Source organism: Neocloeon triangulifer, unplaced genomic scaffold (genome assembly GCF_031216515.1).
Source record: "Neocloeon triangulifer isolate White Clay Creek 2 clone unplaced genomic scaffold, ASM3121651v1 ptg000012l, whole genome shotgun sequence".
NCBI classification, from domain to species: Eukaryota; Metazoa; Arthropoda; class Insecta; order Ephemeroptera; family Baetidae; genus Neocloeon; species Neocloeon triangulifer.
In genome coordinates, this window is record NW_026775554.1 from 17,612,994 (window position 1) to 17,634,363 (window position 21,370).

At 36.7% G+C, this 21,370-nt stretch overlaps 3 protein-coding genes across 3 annotated transcripts in view; 2 read left to right on the plus strand and 1 right to left on the minus strand.

Moving 5' to 3' along the window:
- The first annotated feature begins 7 nt into the window (after positions 1-7).
- LOC132196405 (bromodomain adjacent to zinc finger domain protein 1A) lies at positions 8-7,672 on the plus strand. Its single transcript, XM_059619008.1, has 24 exons — positions 8-300; positions 359-505; positions 877-1,015; positions 1,071-1,207; positions 1,265-1,333; positions 1,388-1,577; positions 1,629-1,975; positions 2,021-2,183; positions 2,232-2,508; positions 2,563-2,752; positions 2,808-3,071; positions 3,127-3,391; positions 3,445-3,648; positions 3,703-3,954; positions 4,008-4,304; positions 4,488-4,773; positions 4,947-5,075; positions 5,130-5,269; positions 5,490-5,617; positions 5,674-5,846; positions 5,899-6,030; positions 6,611-6,816; positions 6,868-7,031; positions 7,090-7,672. The coding sequence occupies exons 2-24, from the start codon at positions 393-395 to the stop codon at positions 7,202-7,204; spliced, it is 4,380 nt and encodes a 1,459-aa protein (XP_059474991.1). The 5' UTR covers positions 8-300; positions 359-392; the 3' UTR covers positions 7,205-7,672.
- On the minus strand, positions 7,646-21,333 carry LOC132196410 (uncharacterized). The gene is made up of 6 exons (XM_059619019.1): positions 21,316-21,333; positions 8,534-8,634; positions 8,174-8,469; positions 7,980-8,107; positions 7,850-7,921; positions 7,646-7,797 (listed from the first exon to the last, which is right to left on the minus strand). The coding sequence occupies exons 3-6, from the start codon at positions 8,463-8,465 to the stop codon at positions 7,723-7,725; spliced, it is 567 nt and encodes a 188-aa protein (XP_059475002.1). The 5' UTR covers positions 8,466-8,469; positions 8,534-8,634; positions 21,316-21,333; the 3' UTR covers positions 7,646-7,722.
- LOC132196407 (hypoxia-inducible factor 1-alpha-like) overlaps positions 8,653-21,370 on the plus strand; it is a 41,886-nt gene continuing 29,168 nt past the window's right edge. The window contains exon 1 of the mRNA XM_059619015.1: positions 8,653-8,910. Coding sequence (XP_059474998.1) covers positions 8,861-8,910 — 50 coding nt within the window. The 5' untranslated portion in view covers positions 8,653-8,860. The remainder of the gene's footprint in view (positions 8,911-21,370) is intronic.

A 21,370-nucleotide genomic window follows, 5' to 3' on the forward strand; every position in this document is an offset into this window, starting at 1 on the left:
CGCGAAGAAAACGCAAAGGACGGATGTCGCGTTCTTGCACTTCGCTCTAAATTTTAGTCAAATTCCATTAATTTATCTTCGATTTTAACCCAATTTTACACGGAAAACGTCAAATCGGTGTGTGCAGCGATGAAGAAGTGGTGACCTCGGTGGTCAGAAGGCCCTGAAGCGAGGAAACGAGCAAGTTCTCTCCGCCATAAGTCGTGCGGTCCATGCACCGGTCTTCGATTGTTCTGCTTCTTTTATCATGCGAATTCTTGAGATCGACGCCTAATTTGAATCCAAGAATTCGTGCTTAGGGTAACATTTGACCTGAAATTCGTTAAGAGCCCGCATTTATGCAATTTTCGCGGCCCAGAACGTGACCAGCGGATTCCCTCCAAAACGTCAACATGCCACTTTTACGTAAAAAGCAATTTGAGCCGATCAAAGCTCCAAAAGATTTGAGACCCGACGAAGAAGTTTTCTTTTGCAGCCTTACTGGTGAAATCTTCAGGGATTATGAGTAAGTTTTCCCATCATTCCGAACTTGAATGTGTGTTTTATCGCATTTACCAGATTTTTTGCTGGAATTTTGCGTCATTTGTGCGAAATTCATGATTTAGGGCAAAATTAGATTGTGTAATTGGTGTGCGCGTGGTTTCGATTTCCAAGATGGGACCTCGGAGCGTTAGCTCGTTGGCGGAGCGACATGTCCGCCGCCATGAAATAATAATAATAGCAAGCAATTATAAAACATTTAAAAAAATTTAAAATTCATAATAAGTCGCACATATTTATTCAAACAGCCTTGCTGTATGCTAAAATCATAAAAACAAATTACGCATTATGCAAACATTATGATGGATAAAAAAAATCATCTAATTTTCATTTTAGGGAATTCTATGAGAGAATTATTCTGTGCAATTCTCTCGTCTGGTCATGCTCCCTCACCGGCAAGCCCAACTTGACCTATTCTGAAGCTTTGCAATCAGAGGAGTCTGCTTTGCAGTCAATAAAAGGCTTTTCAAAGGAGGTAAACAACCATGTTAAATAAACATTATGCAATTTAATTCGTTAATTTAATTTAGCTGCACATCCCTGTGCTTCTTCTGGCCAAAATGACCCACCGCACTAGCTTCTTGGACATGACAGAAGATGTGTTTACCTTTGTGAAGGACAGATACTTTGTTGGTGAGACCATAGAGGCCGTTTCAGGAAATGATACGTAAATAGTTTGTTTTTAAGTCATCCCACAGACAGTGAATTTTTAATATATTTCCAGCATTCCTTGCACTGTACTCAAGGTCATTCCCCCTGATAGAAACTCTCCCAGCAAATCCCCCGAGAAGAGGTTGGAGTGTTTTCTTTACTTAATTATTAGATTAATATTTTCCAATATTTGCAGTGCCTCTAAGTTTGGAAATATTCCTGATGCTTCTTTGTACCGCTATGAAATAACTGCCTCAAAAGTTTGGCCAAGAAGAGTTGTTGCTGCATCTGACTTGAAAAGACGCAAAAGCATATTCACTAGGGACAAGAACAAGTTGTTTTTGAAACAGAACACTGAAAGTGGTTCGCGTAGCATAAGAGTAAAGGTTAGTGGATTACAAAAAAAAAACTGCTCATATTAAAATTATAAAAATTAGGAATCTGCTGTTAAAAAGTACAACCTTGATTCCGCAAATCTATCTGACTATTTTGCTGGACCAACTCCTGAATTCCCAAAACCAAAGAGACTCTCTAAGCTCATAGCTGACGAAGACCTAACACCTGAAGAAAGGGAAAAGAGAGTTAGAGCTGAAAAGCGTAAGGAGAAGAGAATGATGGCAAAGGAAGGCCAATTGGCCGAGAAAAAGAGGAAAATGTCCGAGGGACGATCACCTTTGAAGAATGGCAACTCGCCAACAAAATCACCCAAGCCAGTTGGTAGACCTAAGGGATCGGTCAAAAAAGAAGGTGTTAAGAAACTCACTGCTGAACAGATTAAGCAAAAGTAAGTTTCAGCATTGAAAAGATGAAATTTTAAATTCTCTTTTAGGATGATTGAAGATGCAAAACGGGAGAAAGAGCATGAGAAATTAGTCAAGAAAGAAGAGAGGAGCAAGGCAAGGGAAAAAGCTCGTGAAGAGAAACGGTTGCTCGACGAGTTTTACAAAGAGTGGAATAAGCCTAAAGATGATCTCATGTGTGAAGACCTCAAAGTAATTTTCTTTTGTTAAATCGAAACTATTTAGACCTTTCTTTTGCAGGAATTGCCAGATCCATGTGCGGTGCAGTGCAGCATTCCTAACCATTTGTTTGGCGAATTCATGGCCATTCTTGAATTCCTTCATTGCTTCAAAGAAGAGCTTGAAGTGAAAAACTTCTTCCCCCAGGGAATGAGCTTTGATGTACTTCAAAGGGCACTTGTGGAGCACGAAATTGCTGGTCCACTCAGTGACCTGCTGCAATTGATGCTTGCGTCGATCTTTACCATGCAAGAAGAGGAAGAAGACGAAGTTCAAACTGCTGAGGCTGACGCCATTGGTAATGAAGCTAAATTCTTACCCAATTGTATAGTTTATGATTGATCCTCTCCAGTGGACACAGGGGAATGTGTAACCTCTGAGGAAGCTGCAAAATCCGCAGCAGCAGCTGCAAACTGGAGTCAAACATTCCAGGGTTGCCCCATCTACAAGTTAAACCTTGACCACGTAACCCTCACAGAAATCCTCAGACTGCATTTATTAGGTTCAGGTAGCAAGGCCATCGAAAGCAATCCTACTTGGAGGTACTTGGTTTGAAAACTAATATATTATAAGTCTTATCATTATCTTGAATTTCAGAGGCCAGAACATTTGTGATGACCCTGGCCTTTCATTCCGTGTTGACGAACCTCAGATTTTGAAATCACTTACTGCTAAGACTGTCATGGATTTAACTATTGGGGAGAAACTCAAAGTTTTGACTTGCTTGATGCATCAAATTCTGCAGTTTGGAAGCATCCGTGAAACAATCAACGAACGTAACGAAAAGCTTAAACAAGCCAAGAACGACCTCAGAAGTGTTCAGCTTGTTGAAAAGAAGCGAGAAATGGAGGAACTTATGAAGTAAGTTGATAAATTAGATAGTATTAAGTATTCATAAATTTTACCAATATTTAAGAAACCGTGTGGAGAAGCAAAAGAAGAAGGAGGGAGAAATTACTCCAGAAGAGCAAGAAAAAATAGATGACGAGAAGACTAAACGTGAAAAAGAAAACTCAAGAAAGCATGCAGAGTTCCTTGCCAAAGAGCAGAAAATGCTGGATATTGTGCAAAGTCTGGAATGGGGAGTGGCTGCTGTGTACCTGGGCAATGACAGAGCTCATCGCAGATATTGGCTCTTCCAAGCCTTAAGTGGTGTCTATGTTGAAAATGATGTCGAAAACGTAAGATCATTTTATTTTTTCTCTTCATTAATATACTTATTATTTGATGATAGATTGGGCCATGCCTAGAAAAACCAACACCTGATCCAATCATTCCCCTTTGCGAAGATTCACTGAAATATGTGAGACACTTGTATGAGTTGAAGCACGATCAGAAAGAAGAAATCAGCTGTGGGTCCAGCGATAAAGAAAATGAACGCTCTCCTCATCCTGCAGGGAAAAACAAGAAGCACAAGGGAAAACCAGAAGATGAAGAGGTTTGAAGATGATATTAGAATTAATGCAAGGTGTTTGCTAAACTTAATTTTCAGGATGAAATTGTTGAGCCCAGCAAAACCCTAAAATGCACTGCTGAGCAGGACTCTTGTCCAGTGCACTCGACAGTTTTGCCACGCACGAAGTGGAGTTTTTTCAACCGTCCTAACGAGCTTGATGCTCTCATCAAGAATCTCAACCTTAGAGGTATCAGGGAGAATGAGTTGCGTCAGTCTCTTCTGTTAAACAGAAACCGAATTGAGCAAAGCATGGCTAAATGTCCTGCAAACGTTTTGGGCAGACCCGACGTAAGTTGAATGAAATGCCGTTTTATTGCTTAAACCACAGCTGATTTTTTTAGGATGTTGTGCTGGCTGAAATAGATCCACCTCGCAAATCATCACGTAATACTGGTGGTTCATCAAACAAACACAAAGAGGATGCCAACTTGAATTTCCCGAAAGGAACACCCATGGCAGAAATCATGGAATCAACGCTAAGGGACGTGATTATTGACATGGAAGAAAAGATACACCTTGGTGGACTTGGTACACTGAAGGTCACAGAAAGAGAGAAGTGGAGGGATAGCATCATCAATGGTGGATATGACCAGCTTTGCTCCAAACTGACATGGGGTGGCAAGAAGAATGCATGCAGGGTAATTACGGTCACATAACAACATAACTTAAATATTCTATTGCCATGATGCATCAATTAAGGTTAAACTTTGATAATCTATGATATCAAATAGATTCGTCACTACCTCTGAGCTCTTTTGTTTCTGATTTTAAAATACTATGGTGCTTACGTTATCGTTGGCAATATAAATAAATTTTTTCAGGGTTCTCCCCCATCTGAGCGTACTGTGAGTAAACTTAAGATGGAAGAGCGCAGCCGACCTGGCACTCCTGACAGCATTGAATCAGGTTCAGTTTACCAAGAATCGGTGGCCATGGAAACTGAACCCAGTTGTGATGACATGAAGAAAGTTCGATCTCTGGCCAGTGCAATTCTTCAAATCGAACAAGCTGTAGAAGCAAAGTACCTGCAAAAGCCTTTGGGTGAAGATGAAAAGGAGAAGCAGAAGCGGCTGAAAAAGTTGCAGAAAAAGGCAGCTGAAGATGAAGGTTTGCGACGTTTTATTTTTCAATAATTTTACTTTGTTCAATGATGCATTCAATTTTATTTGATAATACATGAAATTCAGCATTTGTTCGTCACTACCTCTGAGATATTTTACTTGAAAAACATTTAGTTTTTGTTTTCATATGCAGGATTTTCACAATGAAATATTTTATAGCTGAAGAGGAAGATGAACCAAATGAAGAAGACCCCAAAGCTGACTTACCAAACCAGATCGAGAGATGGGAGGTGTCTTTGATGGCTTGCACCAGCTTTTCTCAGCTCTTCTTGCATTTCTCTACACTTGGTAATTACACAATATTTTATTTGTATTTAGTTTCACAGTAATTTTTCTTCACAGAGAACAGCATTCTGTGGTCAAAGTCGGCTCTGAACGCACGCTGCAGAATTTGTCGTCGCAAGGGCGATGGAGAGAATATGCTCTTGTGTGACAGTTGCGACAAGGGACACCATCTCTATTGCCTGAAGCCTCCTCTCTCTGTAAGTCCTTGCTTCATATCAATTTGAATCACCCATAGCACTTGTCTTAACACAATCATACCCTTTAGCTTGCACAGAGAAAGCAATTGGAGGTACAGAGCTGGCAGTACATTTTTGTTCAATATATTTTTCTAAAGTCTTTATATGCATGCACTCTGTTTATTTCCTTACTATTAGGAATTGCCCAAACTTTGAAGCTTAAAAAAATTTTATTTTTAAGTGCGTACCAAGTGGAGAGTGGTTCTGCCCCTCATGTAGACCTAAAAGTTTATCACCAAGGAAAGTGAGGAAGTTTCTTGAATCTGAAGACGAAGATGAAGATTTGGAAGAAGAAGAGGAAAGCGAAAGGTTGTAAAAAATAATTATTTGGATCTATACCAATACTTATATAAAATAATTTTTAGTGACGAGGAAGAGGAAGAATCTCAATGTGTCGCTTGTGGTGAACAAGGCGACTTGGTTAAATGTGAAGAGTGCCGCCATGAATTCCACCCGGCCTGTGCTTTACCGCCTCTTCGCTGTGTTCCACGAAGTGCTTGGAAGTGTCAGGAATGTCGAGATAAGCCTGCCAAGAAATGTGAGAAATTCATAATTCTTTTAATGGCAAAGCTCTTATACAAGTATTTTAGCTAAAGCTAAGAAGAAACGCCATGGTGCAGTTGTGCTTGCACAAAAACCTCACAATTCTCGCAGATCGGCCAGAGACGCCAACACCAAAATTTCCAAAGCAGCAAAAAGACTGCGGTCCAACTCATGGGACGGTATGGATCAACCAAAGAAAAAATCTTTCAAAACTTCAAGACGAAGATAGTTGAACCATGAAAATACTTCTTCTCATAAATCATTATTACTCATTATCTGCTAGTGCATGTATGCTTAAATTTAATGGTAGTTTTTATTTGCATGGCAAATGGGCTAGTTTTGAGTGTCTCCTCTTGTAAACAATTGCATTCTCTTTAAAAACCACTGTGGAAGTTCAAATTTCATATCCCTACTTTGTACTCAGTGCTTCACAGAAACCACTCAGGTTGGTGTATAGACTAGTGGATCTTCTTTTATTAAAAATACCACTGTGATGATTGAAACAAATAAATTTAAGAATTATTGAAACATATTTTGAGCAATTGGCTATCAATTTGTAAATAATTTCTAAATTATCCAAAATTTTTCACCAAAAAAATTCTGTTGTATTTAATCGCTTTTCCATCATGTGAACTTGGTTGTTCTTTGGAGGTATCTATCATTCTATAATGCATCAGGTTCATTGTCTTGGCTTTTTAAAGAAATGAACGTAAAATACAAAGGCTTACCTAATGTTTAATATGTTTTTCCACATGACAGATTCAGATACTTCTCGCAATGGCAGCGTTGCTGGCGATGAAGTTCCCTCGAGAGATCAGCGAGTTCGTAGGCGTCCTAGGTGGATGGCATCCGACTCGCCGGAAGACGAGTGCAGCTTAAACGCCCAGTTGCTGAGGGTGGTTCTTGATGAATTGATGGGACACACGGAAGCTTGGCCTTTCCTTCGTCCAGTGTCCAAACAGGAAGTAAGACCTCTACATATAACTGGGTTATTTTTTCTAATAAATTTTGTTCAGGCACCAGATTACCACACCATCATTAAAAGGCCGATGGACTTGGGAACAATGAAGTACAAATTGAACATGATGGAATATCGAAATAACAGCGAATTCCTTGCTGATGCCCACTTGGTATTTGACAACTGCGAGCTGTACAACCAAGCAGACGCTGATGAGTTCAAGTAAGATATATCTGCCATTAACTTTGAAGCATAAAAATTATCTTTATTTTAAACGCAGGTCTGGTGCTGTCCTGAGAAAGTTCTTTGAAAGGAAGTGCAATGAATTTGCATTGAAGTTGGTGGAAAGTGATCTGGAACCTCCAAATGCAAAGAAGGCTCGCAGAGCGATTTAAATTCAGAGCAAAATGAGGTCGTAAAATGACACGTCTGCAGAGTATATTATTCATAATCGTGATGTTGGTGTACAACACCCACATTGATCGTATTTTTGTATTACTAGGTTAAATTGTATTACTTAATTTATTTAATGCTGCACAATTGATCACTACCTGCACTCTCGTCTTAATACAGTAATGCGCTCAAAATCTTTTCACTTCAAAAACGTTTTATTGTGTAACTACTACTTAAAAAAGATTTTGGAGCAGAAATTTATACCATTGTAAATCATCATTAGAAGTTAAGGTTGTGGATATTACTTAGGTGCTCAATAGGTAGATACACTTTGTGTCATTCCTGGACCCTGTCTGTCTCGTAAATTTAATTTTTTTGATGTCTTATCTTAGTTTATTGTGGAAATAATTTGGCTACATGTGAACAGGGTGTAAAAAGCACACAATAAAGAAAAATTTTATAACTGCAAAGCTTTATTATATTTTATTGAGATCATAAAAAAAAATGAACCAAAAAATAACTATTTATTCTTGTCCTGAAGATAAAGAATCCTATTATGAACTTTCTGAATGAAAGCAAGCCTCGGGGATGTGTTCTGAAAATTTTTATTTAAGAAAAAGATTTTTTTCCAGCAAGAGTGAAATTACCTTAAAAAGCGGTAGAAGTTTCTGATTTGAAGCCGAGTTTTTCAAAAGAACTGCCAAATAAAATGCATGATCCTTTAGACAAAAAAGATTTATAAAATTTATTAACAAAATTATTGTTTTATTTTCTAACCCATCCAATATCTTCATTTATAATCACTCCAGAGAAATCTTTTGCAGGAATGAAAGTGTGGCTTTTTATTCCGCATTTAAACTGAATTGAGTGCTGAATTCCAGTCGATGGCACGTAAGTGACTGTTTCTGCAAAATGCGTGAATATTTTTTAGTAAAAAGTGACGTGGTTGGACAAATAATAAATTTTAGTACCACTCGAAACTCTGAAGAAAAGTTTCCCCGAAGTGAGAGCAATGAAGGAGAGTGACGAAAAAGCACACAGTAAACTGAAGCAGTCCGTGAATCGGGTTGGGATGGCCAGGTATATTGACATAATAAGGCAAACAATTGCAGAAGTCAATCCGAACATGAATCCGTATTGCCTTCTGTCATTGCGAACCTTAGAAATGAACTCCTCGCATTTCTCTCCATTCTCGCAATTTTTTTCCTCGATTCTCAACTCCAGCATCTGACCTCGGATGTTTTCTTGGTACCAGCATGACATCGTCCTATTTTTAATCAAAATTAATAAAAATTCCAAAAAACATAATGCGAAAAATCGATTTTACATACACTCGGGTCAGGGCGCCGCCAATGTTTTGGTTCTTGAGTTGCTTCTGGTCGGCGCCAGCAGATGTCGACGTCGGCGCCGATTTCTCTCCCACTGCGTACAGCTGAAATAAAGAATGTGACGTCAGAAATTGTTAAATGGTGGTAAGCAAGAGAGGAAGAGAAAATATCCGCGTTTAGCCCCAAAAATTCAGTTTTTCCTCGCGAGTGATACAACGTTCGATGTGATCCAAGTGTTCGTGCAATCCTCGGCAGTGTTCTGAGATTGCATGTGACCCACGATTGTCATTTTACGTGAAGTGCACCAGCCAGAAGCATCCGAAAACCACGATGTGTCCCATGTCAACAAAGCAGACAAAGGCACCCAAGGAGAAAAGGAGGTAGTTTGAACAAAAGTTTTTTTTACCATCAATACTTTTCAGCCATCCACCCAGCACGCGTTCAATCGCTTTCAGCGTCCCAATAGACCCGTAGCTCAGTCCTGAGAGGCCATCGGCCAAAGTCCTTCGAGTTCGAGAACAATTAGAAATGGGTCAGAATATTGCATTTGACTTTCGACTGACCATTGAGACCGATGACTGCGGCCGGCTCATTGATATGACCAGTGCAAAATTATTAGCATTCTTAATTTGTTGGTGCTGGTTGCGTTTATATTACATACATAAAACAAAAAAACAGCGGTCACTTTTTACTTTTGTAAATTTGATTAAATTTACAATGTAAAATTTCGGCCGATATTCACTTTTGTGACCTTTGCCTATCGATTCAATGTCAAACCTCCAAAGCGGGAAACCAAATCTGCTTTCCAACAACCGAGTTAATTGGAAATTTTCTAAGGCTTCGTCAAAAGCATGAATTTCAGAGGGGAAAATAAAATAAAATGATCCTGTGTGATGCGAGGCTGTCCCGTTGACGGCAAACAAATTAAATTTCAATGTAATTTCCTCTGGGAAAATTAATCAGATTTTATCTTTTCTCTTTTGATCTGGTGATACATGAAGCACAGCGCAAATAAAAAATGTTGGCCACTTTAAAATGTTGACAGTGCGCAGCTTGAAACACTGGTTGGAACTGGATAAGTGGATAGCACGCGTTTGCTGCCAATGCGTCCGGTGGAATAAATTTATTTACTCTCATGAAAAAAATAAGACTTTAAAACGTTTGTCAAAGATTTAGAGAGAAACATAATAAATATGTTTTAAAGTGCGAAAGAAAAAGATTGGCATTGCTCTCTCAAATTTAATTTTTGAAAATGATAAGAGTTGCAGTAATTAGTTTAGTATTATTTGATCATACTTGCAAGTTGCTACATTATCTTTATTAATGACCTTGCCACTTATCACTTTTTGCAAACTTGCTATTGACCTGCAATTTATTTTAGCAATTTCTTGTGTGATCCTCAGTGGACAAAAAAGTGATGGATACAAATATTTTGAATATTTTAAGATAACAGTTTTTATTTTATTAATAGATAATTTTAGTTTGTCTTTTACTCTGACAGCGAGTATGAAAAATTTAAATTATGTTTGTTAATTTTTCGCTGGATAAATAGTTTTAAAAACAGATGCAAAGAGACGGACCAAGTTGTTGAAACCTTTAAAGGAGGACCAAGCCTAAATGGGCAGTAATTATAACTGTTTTTTGTCAGTTCTTTCTTTAAATTGAAAATTTAGTGCGTCTTTAAAACTAAAACTTGAAATTTTTCTTCAGCATTTGAAAGTTTAAAATTAATTAAACAATACACTTGATTAATTAATTAAAATTCAATCCAATTCAATCAAATATTTTTTCACACTGCACTCGAATGAAATCTAATAATTTAAATCATTATTTTAGTATCATCTGTTATAATAAGTAAGAGTGCAAATTTCACTAACTCTACACATTAACAATTCTGGAAAAATCAAGTTAAAAGTTAAAATCGACCAAAACATGCAATTTTCATATGAATGATATGAAGCTCTGAAACTGATTGAAATAAAATATTAAATCATCAAAAGAGACAGTAATCTAAAATTGAAAATACAAATAAAAATCTGTAAAAGATATAATATTTATTTTAATAATTTTTTTATATAGAAATAAAAACCGATCAAATTAACTGTAAATTAATATTTTGCGGAGAACCATTTAAATCAAATACAATTACAAAATTCCATAAAATTTCCATTTTCACTTTGATGGAAGAAAAATCTATTTAAAATTTAAAGGTAGATTTCTTTCAACTAAAATCACTTTTTAAATTTGATCAATATTTGAAAAATTGACGAAATCCAATTCAATTTGAAGACATTATTGTTAAATTGAAGCACTGAATAATTTTGTAGTCTTTCTAGAATTTTCGAACGTTTCTTTGGTCAAACTACAAAACAATTTTTTGATAGACTTATCTAATTCCAATTTTAACTCTGAGATTTTAATATGAAAGGTCCGTGAGGTGTGTCCATATTCTTAAGGACATTAATTTGTTAGAAAGTATTTTATAGTTTGCCAATTTCCAAATTTGATGGGGAACACCATCGATTTGTTTGTCTCCCTCCACGAGGCGACGGCACAATTCATTTGCTCAATCTTGTGATTCTGCAGACAAACGCCAGCTGCGCATCAGCCTCTGCATTGTCACAGGCTAGTTTACTAAAAAATAGAAAACGGATCCAATTGTTGCGTTTTTGCAGTGTTTTTGCAAAACGCAGGGCGGAAGCTGCGCGGACACACATGCAGTTTATTTTTCCACCGAGGCCCAGCACAAAATTTTCTACTTTGGAAGTCGAGCGGATATTAGAGCCCTCGTCAACCATGCAAATCACGCACACCCTGACGTAAGTTTGCGAATTATACATTTTTCTTCTACAACACAATCGCATCATCTTTCGAGCTCACCTTGGCGCGTTGTTGGCTCGTTTGTTTGAATCAACCGCGATGCTTCTTGCATTCATTGTATGCCTTGCGCCGATTAATTATGCAACTACCAGTGTTCAAACTGCCAATCGGTTTAACAGGGGCAGTGTTAAATTATCGATCCCTAAGGAATTTCACGCTGTAAAATTACAAAAAAAAAATTTCCACTTAACATCGAAATCTAAACCATGGTTTTAAGAGAAAAGGGAAATTTGCAAAATTTAAATATGAAAAAAATCCCGCTGTGCAATATTTTTTGTGGTAGAACTATTATCTACTTGAGAGTTCTAAGCATTGATCAAAATCAAAAAAAAAAAAATTAATGAAAAGATTTTACACGATTTTGTCCAAAAAATTTGTGACCGTTTAAAAAAAAAAATACTTGCAAATCTTATTTTTTCAAAAAAATGTTTGATATTGTCTAAATTTTTTGAGATTTTTAAATTTTAATTTTAAAATAATTGAAAACCACCCCTTTTTTGTTGTTGAATTTTGATAAAAATGTCAAATTTTTTTTTGCCGAGATTGCAAATTTTGAGAACTGGGTCATGGACGTCCCTGCAAAGTCTTGCGTTTGACTTTGTGCACTTCCCTTGTCAGGCTCTCCTGGGCGTGTTTTATTTACTCCAACGTCCCAAATGACAGATCGCTTCTCTGCATATTTGATTATTTTTTAGCTGCCCGTTGGCCAAATGTCAAGCTGAAGTGAATTCTGGCAAAAAATGAATTGCATCCTTGACAGGCTCGCCTTCAAAGAAATCGCTGCTGCTGCACCGACAGGTTTTGGGCAACGGTATATAATATATCAAAATTTGCCAACCAAAATCCAAAAGATAAATCTGACATATGAGTTTGTTCTACTTAATTAACATAATTTTCCAATTCGAAACTGTGTTTCCGTGCGCCTAATCCGCTTAATTATCATTTTGGACAGAAATAAATTTGATTTCGTAACGCAGAAAAACGGTTGCATTTTGAATGTTTTCCCGGTGAAGGACTATTTTGAAATAAAACGCTCTGCTTCATTAATTATTGCAGTTGACAGGTTTTATAATAATTTTTCAACGTGCCGCTGTTTCCTGTGCAAACTTCATCAGTCACAAACAACAATAAAGTGCCGCTCTTAACAAAGTTTTATAGTTTTTGCAATTTTGAGCAAAATTTAGGCTATTTTTTATCGTTATTGAAGATTGAAAAACTTTTTTATAGTAACTTATACATTTTAATGTGGACTTATTGCAATCATTTAATTTAGTCTAAACAGAATGTCATAATTTTACTCAATCAGTTTAATATTAGAAAGTTCGCCAATTTTATAATTAACTGTGATTCTGCAGCAATTTTCTGTGAAAAAAATATATAAAGTAATTTGCTTGTTGCTCACAAGTGTATAATCATGATCCTGCTGTTAATTTGCGGATCAATTTGCATTCCCTGAGGGATAAATTGCCGAAAAATGTTTCCAAGGTTTGCACGCACAAAGTTTAAAAGTGCCGCCACACGCACTGCTTACAAAGTAGTCGTTTGTTGCTTCTAGGCTTTCGCCGTAAACCAATGTTCATTCTACGCACCATTTTTCTAGGGTTTCCTTTCGCAGCCAGAGCTGTCAATAAAATATGATGAAAAAAGAGGAAAAACCACTTTCGGACTTGAATCTTTACGATAATGCGGCGCTCACGAAGCGACTCGCAGAATTCAATCGGCTCCCGCGATTTTGCGCAACACCGCAGAAATAATTGGCCTGGATGTCTGAATATTACCGTCTTTATTTTCAACGAGATAAATAACCTCCCTTCATCGCCCATTTGTGCAAATTTTTGCCCGTCGAGCCAACGATCAAAATAACTCACTCAGCTTTACATTGCGTAATAACAGTGATGAATAATTAGTTGGCGAAAAAAAGACCGAAAGAAAATGGATCGTGGCCAGACGACTGTGCAACTGGCACAAGTTGCGGTTTGCGAAAAGTAATGAAAATAAAATTGAGGATGTTGAGATAATTTTCCCTCTCTCTGGTGCTGCGATAACTTTTTACTGCACGTCGGGTAATTTTCCTCGAGCTCTAAATCTCGACTATTGCCGTCAACTTGATTTCAAATGAGCAGCGACGACTTACAATCAATTGGTAAAGCCGGTCTAGAGCGCGGAGAACCGGGACAGTGAAAAAAATTGCGATTCGTTTATGATCAAATGATCAAAACTCGTCGCCAACCTGGATTGCAGTCCGTGCAAAGAAACTTTTTTTAATTTAAAATTTAAATGGGTGACGTAAAACAAGCAAAGCTGCAGAAATCAAATCTGGAATACAATGGCGTGGATCAAGTTTTTTTCCTTGCAGACTGTTGTTGACTGGAAACGAGCAAAAATAGAAGCAACGGGAATCAAGTTAAAAAGCTTTTAAAGTAAAACAATCAAACTTCCATTCGGGAAGCTGCTGTTCTTTGCGGCAAGTTGAGTTTGATTAATTTTTTGCTGGCAAAGTTTAGGGTTAGAGAAGAATGAAACTTCCTCATCTAGACGAACAGGAAGATGAGGGAATTTATAAACAAGCTTAACTATGCAAAAAAAAAAAAAAAAAAAATTCAATTGTCCTATTCTTTTAAAATATCCTGCCAAGGTATTCTAAAAATTTAGTCGAAATTTTTGCAAGTAGTGGAAACAATGGTTTATGTTTGTGTCAATTTATAAAGTTAAATTTATGTAATTTTTTTCAAAGTAAATCTAGTACAAAAGAGATGATTTTTATTCTGAAATTTATTAAGCAAAACTTAAAATATTTTTGTCCGTAGCCAACTCGGTCAGATATTTTCATTGATTATTTATTGGGAATGTATCAATTTCAAGGCCCTACTTTTGATACGGGCTATATAAATAGAAATCATGCATGATTACGTCATCATCCCATATTATTATTATTATTTTTTTTTTTAATTTTAAAAAGGAAAAGGCAAATAATGTTGATCTTACTTTACTTGAAACTGAAAGCGGTTTTCAGAATTGCGAGAGTAAAAAACAAGCAGTTTTTCTCATTGCAATCGATAAAGGTAAAAATTAGCCAATAAGTTCTGTGAAGGTGGGGGCTACAAATATTGCATCAAGGTCCAACCTAGAAAAGCCAAAAAGTGTACATTGCGAGACATGTCCGTGTTGCAATCCCACATTTAATTCATTATTAATTAATTAAAGCAGATCAAGTTTACAAATAATGTACTTATTTGATATAAAATTAAGAACCGCGTTGCAAAAATGACGTGAAACATTTGCAGCCATTTTTGAAGTCCATTTACGCGGTTCTTAAAGAAAAAAAAATTACGCCACTTCCAGCGTCTCCTCACATCAGATATAACAGCGAGTTTTGCAAATTTAATTATATTTAGCATAGACGACAAAATGTAAAATATTATTGTGGAATGTGGAACGACGTGAATTTTTTTTTACAAAATTTTTGTGAAAAATTTTACATTCCGCGTTTCTGCCGGTTCAACGAACCAGACAGACTTTCTGGCATACACTCGTGCATTTGGTACCAAAGAGAAAGAGCCTTGAATACGCATCCACGTGTTATTACTTCTTTGCTTCCGCGTCCTAAGGGCGGCGGGAGCGGCGCTCTTGTGGAATTTGCACATAATTAGCAATGAAGTGAAAACTGTCCCTGTTTTATTTTCGTCGATCGGCCATGGACCAGTTACTGCAGAGGTAATTGCAGTCGAGAAAGAGGCGGTTTGAAGGGCATGATTGAAAATGTGTATTTTTTGTATCCTCGGAAATTGTTGAAAGTTGGCGCTCACGTTGAATACAAGCAAAAGAGGTTAGTTTTTACTAATTGCTGGTTATGGGTGATTTATTTTTATGGTATTTAAAGTAAATTATGCATCTTATTCAATTACATCAAGAAATTAGAATTTAGAATATATTACCCAATAATGTATTCATGTAGACCACATAAATTAAAAAGAAAAAAAATACTAAATATGCACCAATAAATTTTAAAATTTTTTATTTTTCGTACTGTTTATTTTTAGACACGTCAAATTATGAGGGGTATTCAAATGCCTATTTAGCTAATAGACTTAAAAAAAAATTTTTGACGAAATTATCAAGAAATTTAATAATTTTCTAAAAAACATAGTTTCTTTTCTAAGCTATTTTAATATTCTTTTTCCATTTCAAAAGTAATGAATAATAAAAAAAAAATACATATTGTATCAGAGTTTAAAAATCACGAGTATAGTTCTTTAAAAAAATATTAGCTGAGCCAATTTCCAAGGAAAATTTCATTTTATAGATCGAACACACTCCTGTCCTGTGTCATAAAACAAGAGGCTTGGTTTTATACTTTAATGATTGCCTAACCCTATCCATTTTATGTATGCTGTAGCAAAATGTATCCTGAATAATTTCGTGGTCTATCTAATAGTAAAATAAAATAGGCACGTGTAAATCGTAAAGTTAAAAAAAAAAATAGTCAAGCTTCGAGATGGTTACCAAACTCACTTTTCTTGGGCCTACGCAGCCTCCAGGCGAGTCCTTAAATTCGCAAACATAAATTTCTAAGTGCGAAACGCTGTCTTAGAAGGATCACGCCGTATTTATATAATTATGTATATTCAATTAAATTTTTATGACATTTCCACAGCAACCCTTTGATTACGGCACATAAATATTAGACATTAGATTTTACGATGGTCCGAAGGTAAAGTCTTGATTTTCATACTTGGTGGAAAATTAATATTTAATCCCGTGGCAAATTTGCGCAGCCCAAGACCCTGCCCCGCTTTCGTTCCCAGCAGCAAACAAGCCCCGTTTGCTTTGAATTATTCAACGAAGGATACCATAGCCCGTCCGTCCCATTTCTCCTTAATTGCCCGGTCAATCCGGTACTCGCGCGATAATCTGGAACGAAAAAATCTTTACCTAATTGTTATTGCAGCCGAATATTTTGCAACCTGAAGTCATATAGAATAAAAAAAAATGCGTGGCCTCGTCGATAAATTGCAGTTAAAATGAAACCCGGTGTCGCTCGTTTCAACAGAATTTATTTAGTATTTTTATCTGCCGCTCCAATCCGAGCCTTTAGCAGGTTGTAATGAGGGTGCCGATAATCCTGGTCGAGCGCCAACTGCCTCGAGATTGCCCTTTGTCTCGTCGTCGCGAATTCGCAATGACGTGGAATTTCCAAAAAATGGGGTTTTTGATCTCTTGGTGTGAGCGTCTGTCCAGAATTCTCTGCCGCCGCAGCCACCGGTCGGCCCTGAACGCGGAGACGACACGCGAGAAGTGGAGCGCCTTCGCACGCGGAAACACGGCACGTCGAATAAACAGTGGCGAAAAAAATACGAGAACTATTTGTCGGGCAATATCTCGTGACACGCGTTCTATTCTAATTGAATTCTGGCACGACTCTAGATCCAAGTGGAAGAAAAAGCTGTTGGGCCTTTTTTATTTCTCTTCAGATCTAAAAATAGTTTCAAAAGGGTCTCGATGCAAATCAAGTCTGAGAATAAACGAGCCGCTTTTTGCCAAGATCTGCCTGTTATTTTCTTTTTTATTATCACTGCGTTTCGGCTTTTATGAAAATAGAAATAGTTGTGGAAGAATTCTTGGTTTTTAAAGGCGAAACGGGAATAAACAAGACTTGTGAATTTAAAGTGCAAATTAGAGGAGCCAAAAAACATCCCAAGCATCAGCGGATATGTGAAATATTTAGCTTTAATTAAAAACCTTTTTTTGCATTGAGATGAAGTAAAAAAAGCACCGAATTATTTTTTATGAAGATTAATGCATCTTTCCATCTAACAATCATTGTTCGACCTTATCATTTTCGTGACTGATGTGAATAATTTAAAATATTAGGATTTTTTTTTTTTTAATATTTCAATAACAGGGAATTTGCATAAAAAAGCAAGTAATTCGTTTTTCACGGAAAATACTAATTTATAACATATTCTATGTTTACTTCTCACAATAAGCTTTCACTGTTATATTAGTTCATCGTTTAAAAATTTTTGAGATACCATTTAGGCTATTTTGAAATCAATGAGAATGCCATGCTTATCAAATAATGACGTAATATTCTATCAATTTCGCGGAAAAGTGGAAAACCTTGTCTTTGTGTATCTCATTAAATGCGGAAATTGTTGCAAAAAGGACGCTGGCAAGCTGGAACTAGTCTCGCACGCCGCTGGATTCTCGCTACTTTGTCGGAACGCTCGCGTAAAACAAAATCACGTGTCTGACTGAACGGCCTTGGATTGTGCCAGGTCATTGGGTTTGGACTTTGCGTCGAAGCTATCAACCTTAAACGGTCTTATCTCGGCGGCACTACTTTTTGTCTTCCCTGGAGTGTTTTTGCGTCATGCACAATTTGTAAAACAAACCCTCAACTTATCACAATCAAGCAATTAATTAATTATCTGCTGCTGATCTGAGAAAATCCCTCAGATTAAAAAATCTCGAGCTCCGAATTCGAGCGCGATGTTAAAAATAACACATTTTGCATCACGTCGAGATTTTTGGCAGAGGTTTGCAAAGGGCCGATGAGATTGACATAATCTACTGCAAAATCAAGGAGGCCTATAATCAACTTTCATAATTTTGCAGGCTCGTTTTCGCACAGTGACAGCGTGAATGGCCGCGGTGCATTATTTATTTGCATGTTTTATGCAGATAGCCTTGGTGGACAGAATATCCAACCGAGCGCAGAATTAATTAAAAACAGACGATGGAAGTGATTTTTTTTTTTTGTAAGCAACACATTTATTTTGTGAGAACTATATAACGGAATCATTAGTTTGATAAACAGAAAATTATTTTTAAATCTTTCCTCTCCTAGCAAAATGTAAAACATTTGATAATTATTTATTTTATAATTCAAAAATTTTTTTTTTATTCGATAGAGCTCAAACAACGTATTATTTGCAACGGAAAGATCAACCAGACCAAAAACGTGCGAGGAGCGGCCACGGAGGGGACAAAGTATTTAATCTTCAGCTGCGTCACTTTAGATGCTGAGCGAGCAGACGAAAAAAAGAAAGCCGTCGTATGCTCATACATGGAAATGCGATCAATCCATATAACTCGTAGCCCTTTTTAGCATTGTAAATTTCACGGCGTATGACTCAAACTGTTTTATCGTCTCCAACACCGGATATACCCGAGATCTATAAAATACATATTATATTGATTGGGATTAAATTCCAGCTCCCAAAAATCGTTTTGCAAGGGAAATCAATTCAAATTCAAACGAAAACATGAAATCAACGGAACAAAAATATTTACGAACAGATTCTAGGTACGGACTGAAAACAGCAGTTTTGCGAAACTATCAATTTTTGTTTACAATAAATTTGTCCAAAATATTTCTATTGATTTTCTAAAATGTGCTAGGATTTTCTTTTTATTATTGATCACTTTGGTTAATTTACTGCAATCTAGAAATAATTTTTTTAGGGCTAGGCTAGCACCATTGTTAGTTAGACTGGATGGTTATTTATATTTATTTGCACGAAAGCGAGTTCAACGTTCAAATAAAATGCGTAGTAGGCAAAAGACGTCATTCATTACAAATTTTTAATTAATTCTTCATAAGCAAAAAAAATTGTTATTCCGCACCTGAAAATTCTCCCACTACTGGAGTCCAGCGTAAAAATGTCGAGGCCCTATAACAAGTTTACATTATTTTATTGCGCACCCCTGAACAAACAGCAGAATTTTCTGGTTATTCGATCCATCGCCCTTTCGAAAACCGGGCATGGGTCTACGCGTGTTTGGCACGTATACCTGCGCCCGGTCTGAATTTTGAACGGCCGCGACCTTCCGAATTGACGTCAGCGGCTAGGACGCGAAGCCACACGCAAAATTTTCCTGCTCGCCGCTGTTTTTCGCGGTTTTTCAATTCTTGCGCTCGCGTTCTCGGCGAACTCATAACCATTAGACAAAAAAGGAGTTGGGCGGTCGAGCCGCGCGTAATTAAATTTATTAACATCTCAAACGGACCGGACCAGACGCGACTCATTTTTTTCGCCTCCTGCACCGCCGCCGAAACTTGTAATTACGGGCCATATAAACGAAAGAGGGTTTTGCGACACAGCTGGTACTTGTTATGCATTTGCATTTTAATCGCGAGAGAGGTTTGCTTAATTTATTGGACGGAATACGTAATTTGTAAACTAAAATTTAAATTTCAGACGCGGAGTGCGAAGGGTTAAGTTTTTTGTTTGCTTTTTGGAGGGGCCGCGGCGAGTCTCGAATAGTTCGCGGCCGTTGCTGCGTCTTGGAGTTATGTTATGGCCAATAAAGGCGGATTCTCTGTTCGTGACTTCAAAGTAAACGCTTATTAGCGACGTTCAAGGGTCTCTTATTTTTCTTTTTTTATTCAATTAACCTCCGAGCTTCTTGCTGCCGAGATCAAAAAAGATTACGCAGAAAATTTCTACTCTCTCGCGGCCCACCTCGCGCGTTTTTGTATTTATATTTTATTATTTGCCGTAGGCGATTACCTTTCAACGCCGATGTACACAAATAACAAATAATAATGTTTTCAACACGTGCAAACATCGTAACTTGGAGTTGAATAAAGATTTGCGTACACGCAGCTGGTACTAGTAAACCGGGCGCATAAAATTTTTTTATTGCGGAATAGGTGAGTACCGCCTTAAGTGAGAAGAGTGGTTTTCATAATTTGTCGCCGTGAAACTAATACACTTAATCGCTAGGGCTTGTCAAAGCAAAACGTTTATATCAGTTAATTGGCGGGAAAAAATGTAATAATTTGTAAAGTTTAATGCCGAGCTGTCAGGCGAGTTTTCACAGATCTGTTCATAAACTTTTTTTGCCTTGCATATTCCTCTTTGCTGACATGCACACTAAATTCCCAAATGAAAAAGGAAACGTAAATTTTTCAGTCTGCTGGTCGCCGACTGTTTGAAATTGAGAGCGGGAAGGAAGTTGGTGGTGCGATAAAATAACTCGCGTCCATTGGAGTTACAATGTACAGCTTTTTTAAACTACGTTGAACATGCACCTGGAGGTGACTCTATATGTACCACTTTTTACATTAATTAGCACCTTTCAGTAGAATCGTAAATCATTTAGAGGTTGATTTTAAAAGAATAGTGAGTAATAGCCATCATCAGTATTTATATATTCCAAGAAATGAAAGGGAAAGATTTATCTAAATTGTTTTTGCTCTACGTATTTCTTAATCAAATTATATCCGCAGTCTTTTTATGTATTAACCAGGAAATCAATTGAAATTATTTTTAAATAGCTCCAAAAACTGCAATAATCAATCAATCATGCAACAATGATTGAATCGCGATATCGCTGAAAGAGACTTAATTGTTCTTTATTATAAATTCAGAAGCAAAGAACTACAAAATAAAAATCAAATATCAAGTATTTACAACAAATCATAAAAATATTTTTAAATTAGCAAATTATTTTTCATTTCACTAGTTCAATTAACAATAAAGGATAGTTTTTAAATTTCGATTATAATTTTAAGACAAAAGTTGAATTTTGTTTGAATTTAGAACAATATGAGTTGAATTAATAAATTTCAAGCTTTTTAAACGATGAACTTGAAGTTTTGAACAAATAAAAAAATTCCGAAGAAAACTTTGCTTTTGCCCAAATTAAATAATATCAATAAAGCTTTTAAAATCTCTTCTTCTGTCAAATTAAAAGTTTTATTTCAACATCTCATATTTTACGGCTCGAGTAATAAATTTTTACATGGGAGTAGTGAACTTGAAAAGCCCGACGCGCGCGTCAACGCCATAATTGCTCCTAAATTTATCTCCCATTTGACCTTTCACCTTCTGCCCAATGCAAACAATAAACAGAGCAATATCATTGACTTGTTATTGACTTGCTCGTGTACTTACAATCGTACGATCGCAAAGAGATGCAAATTACCGCGACCAAGACTGAACAAAAGTT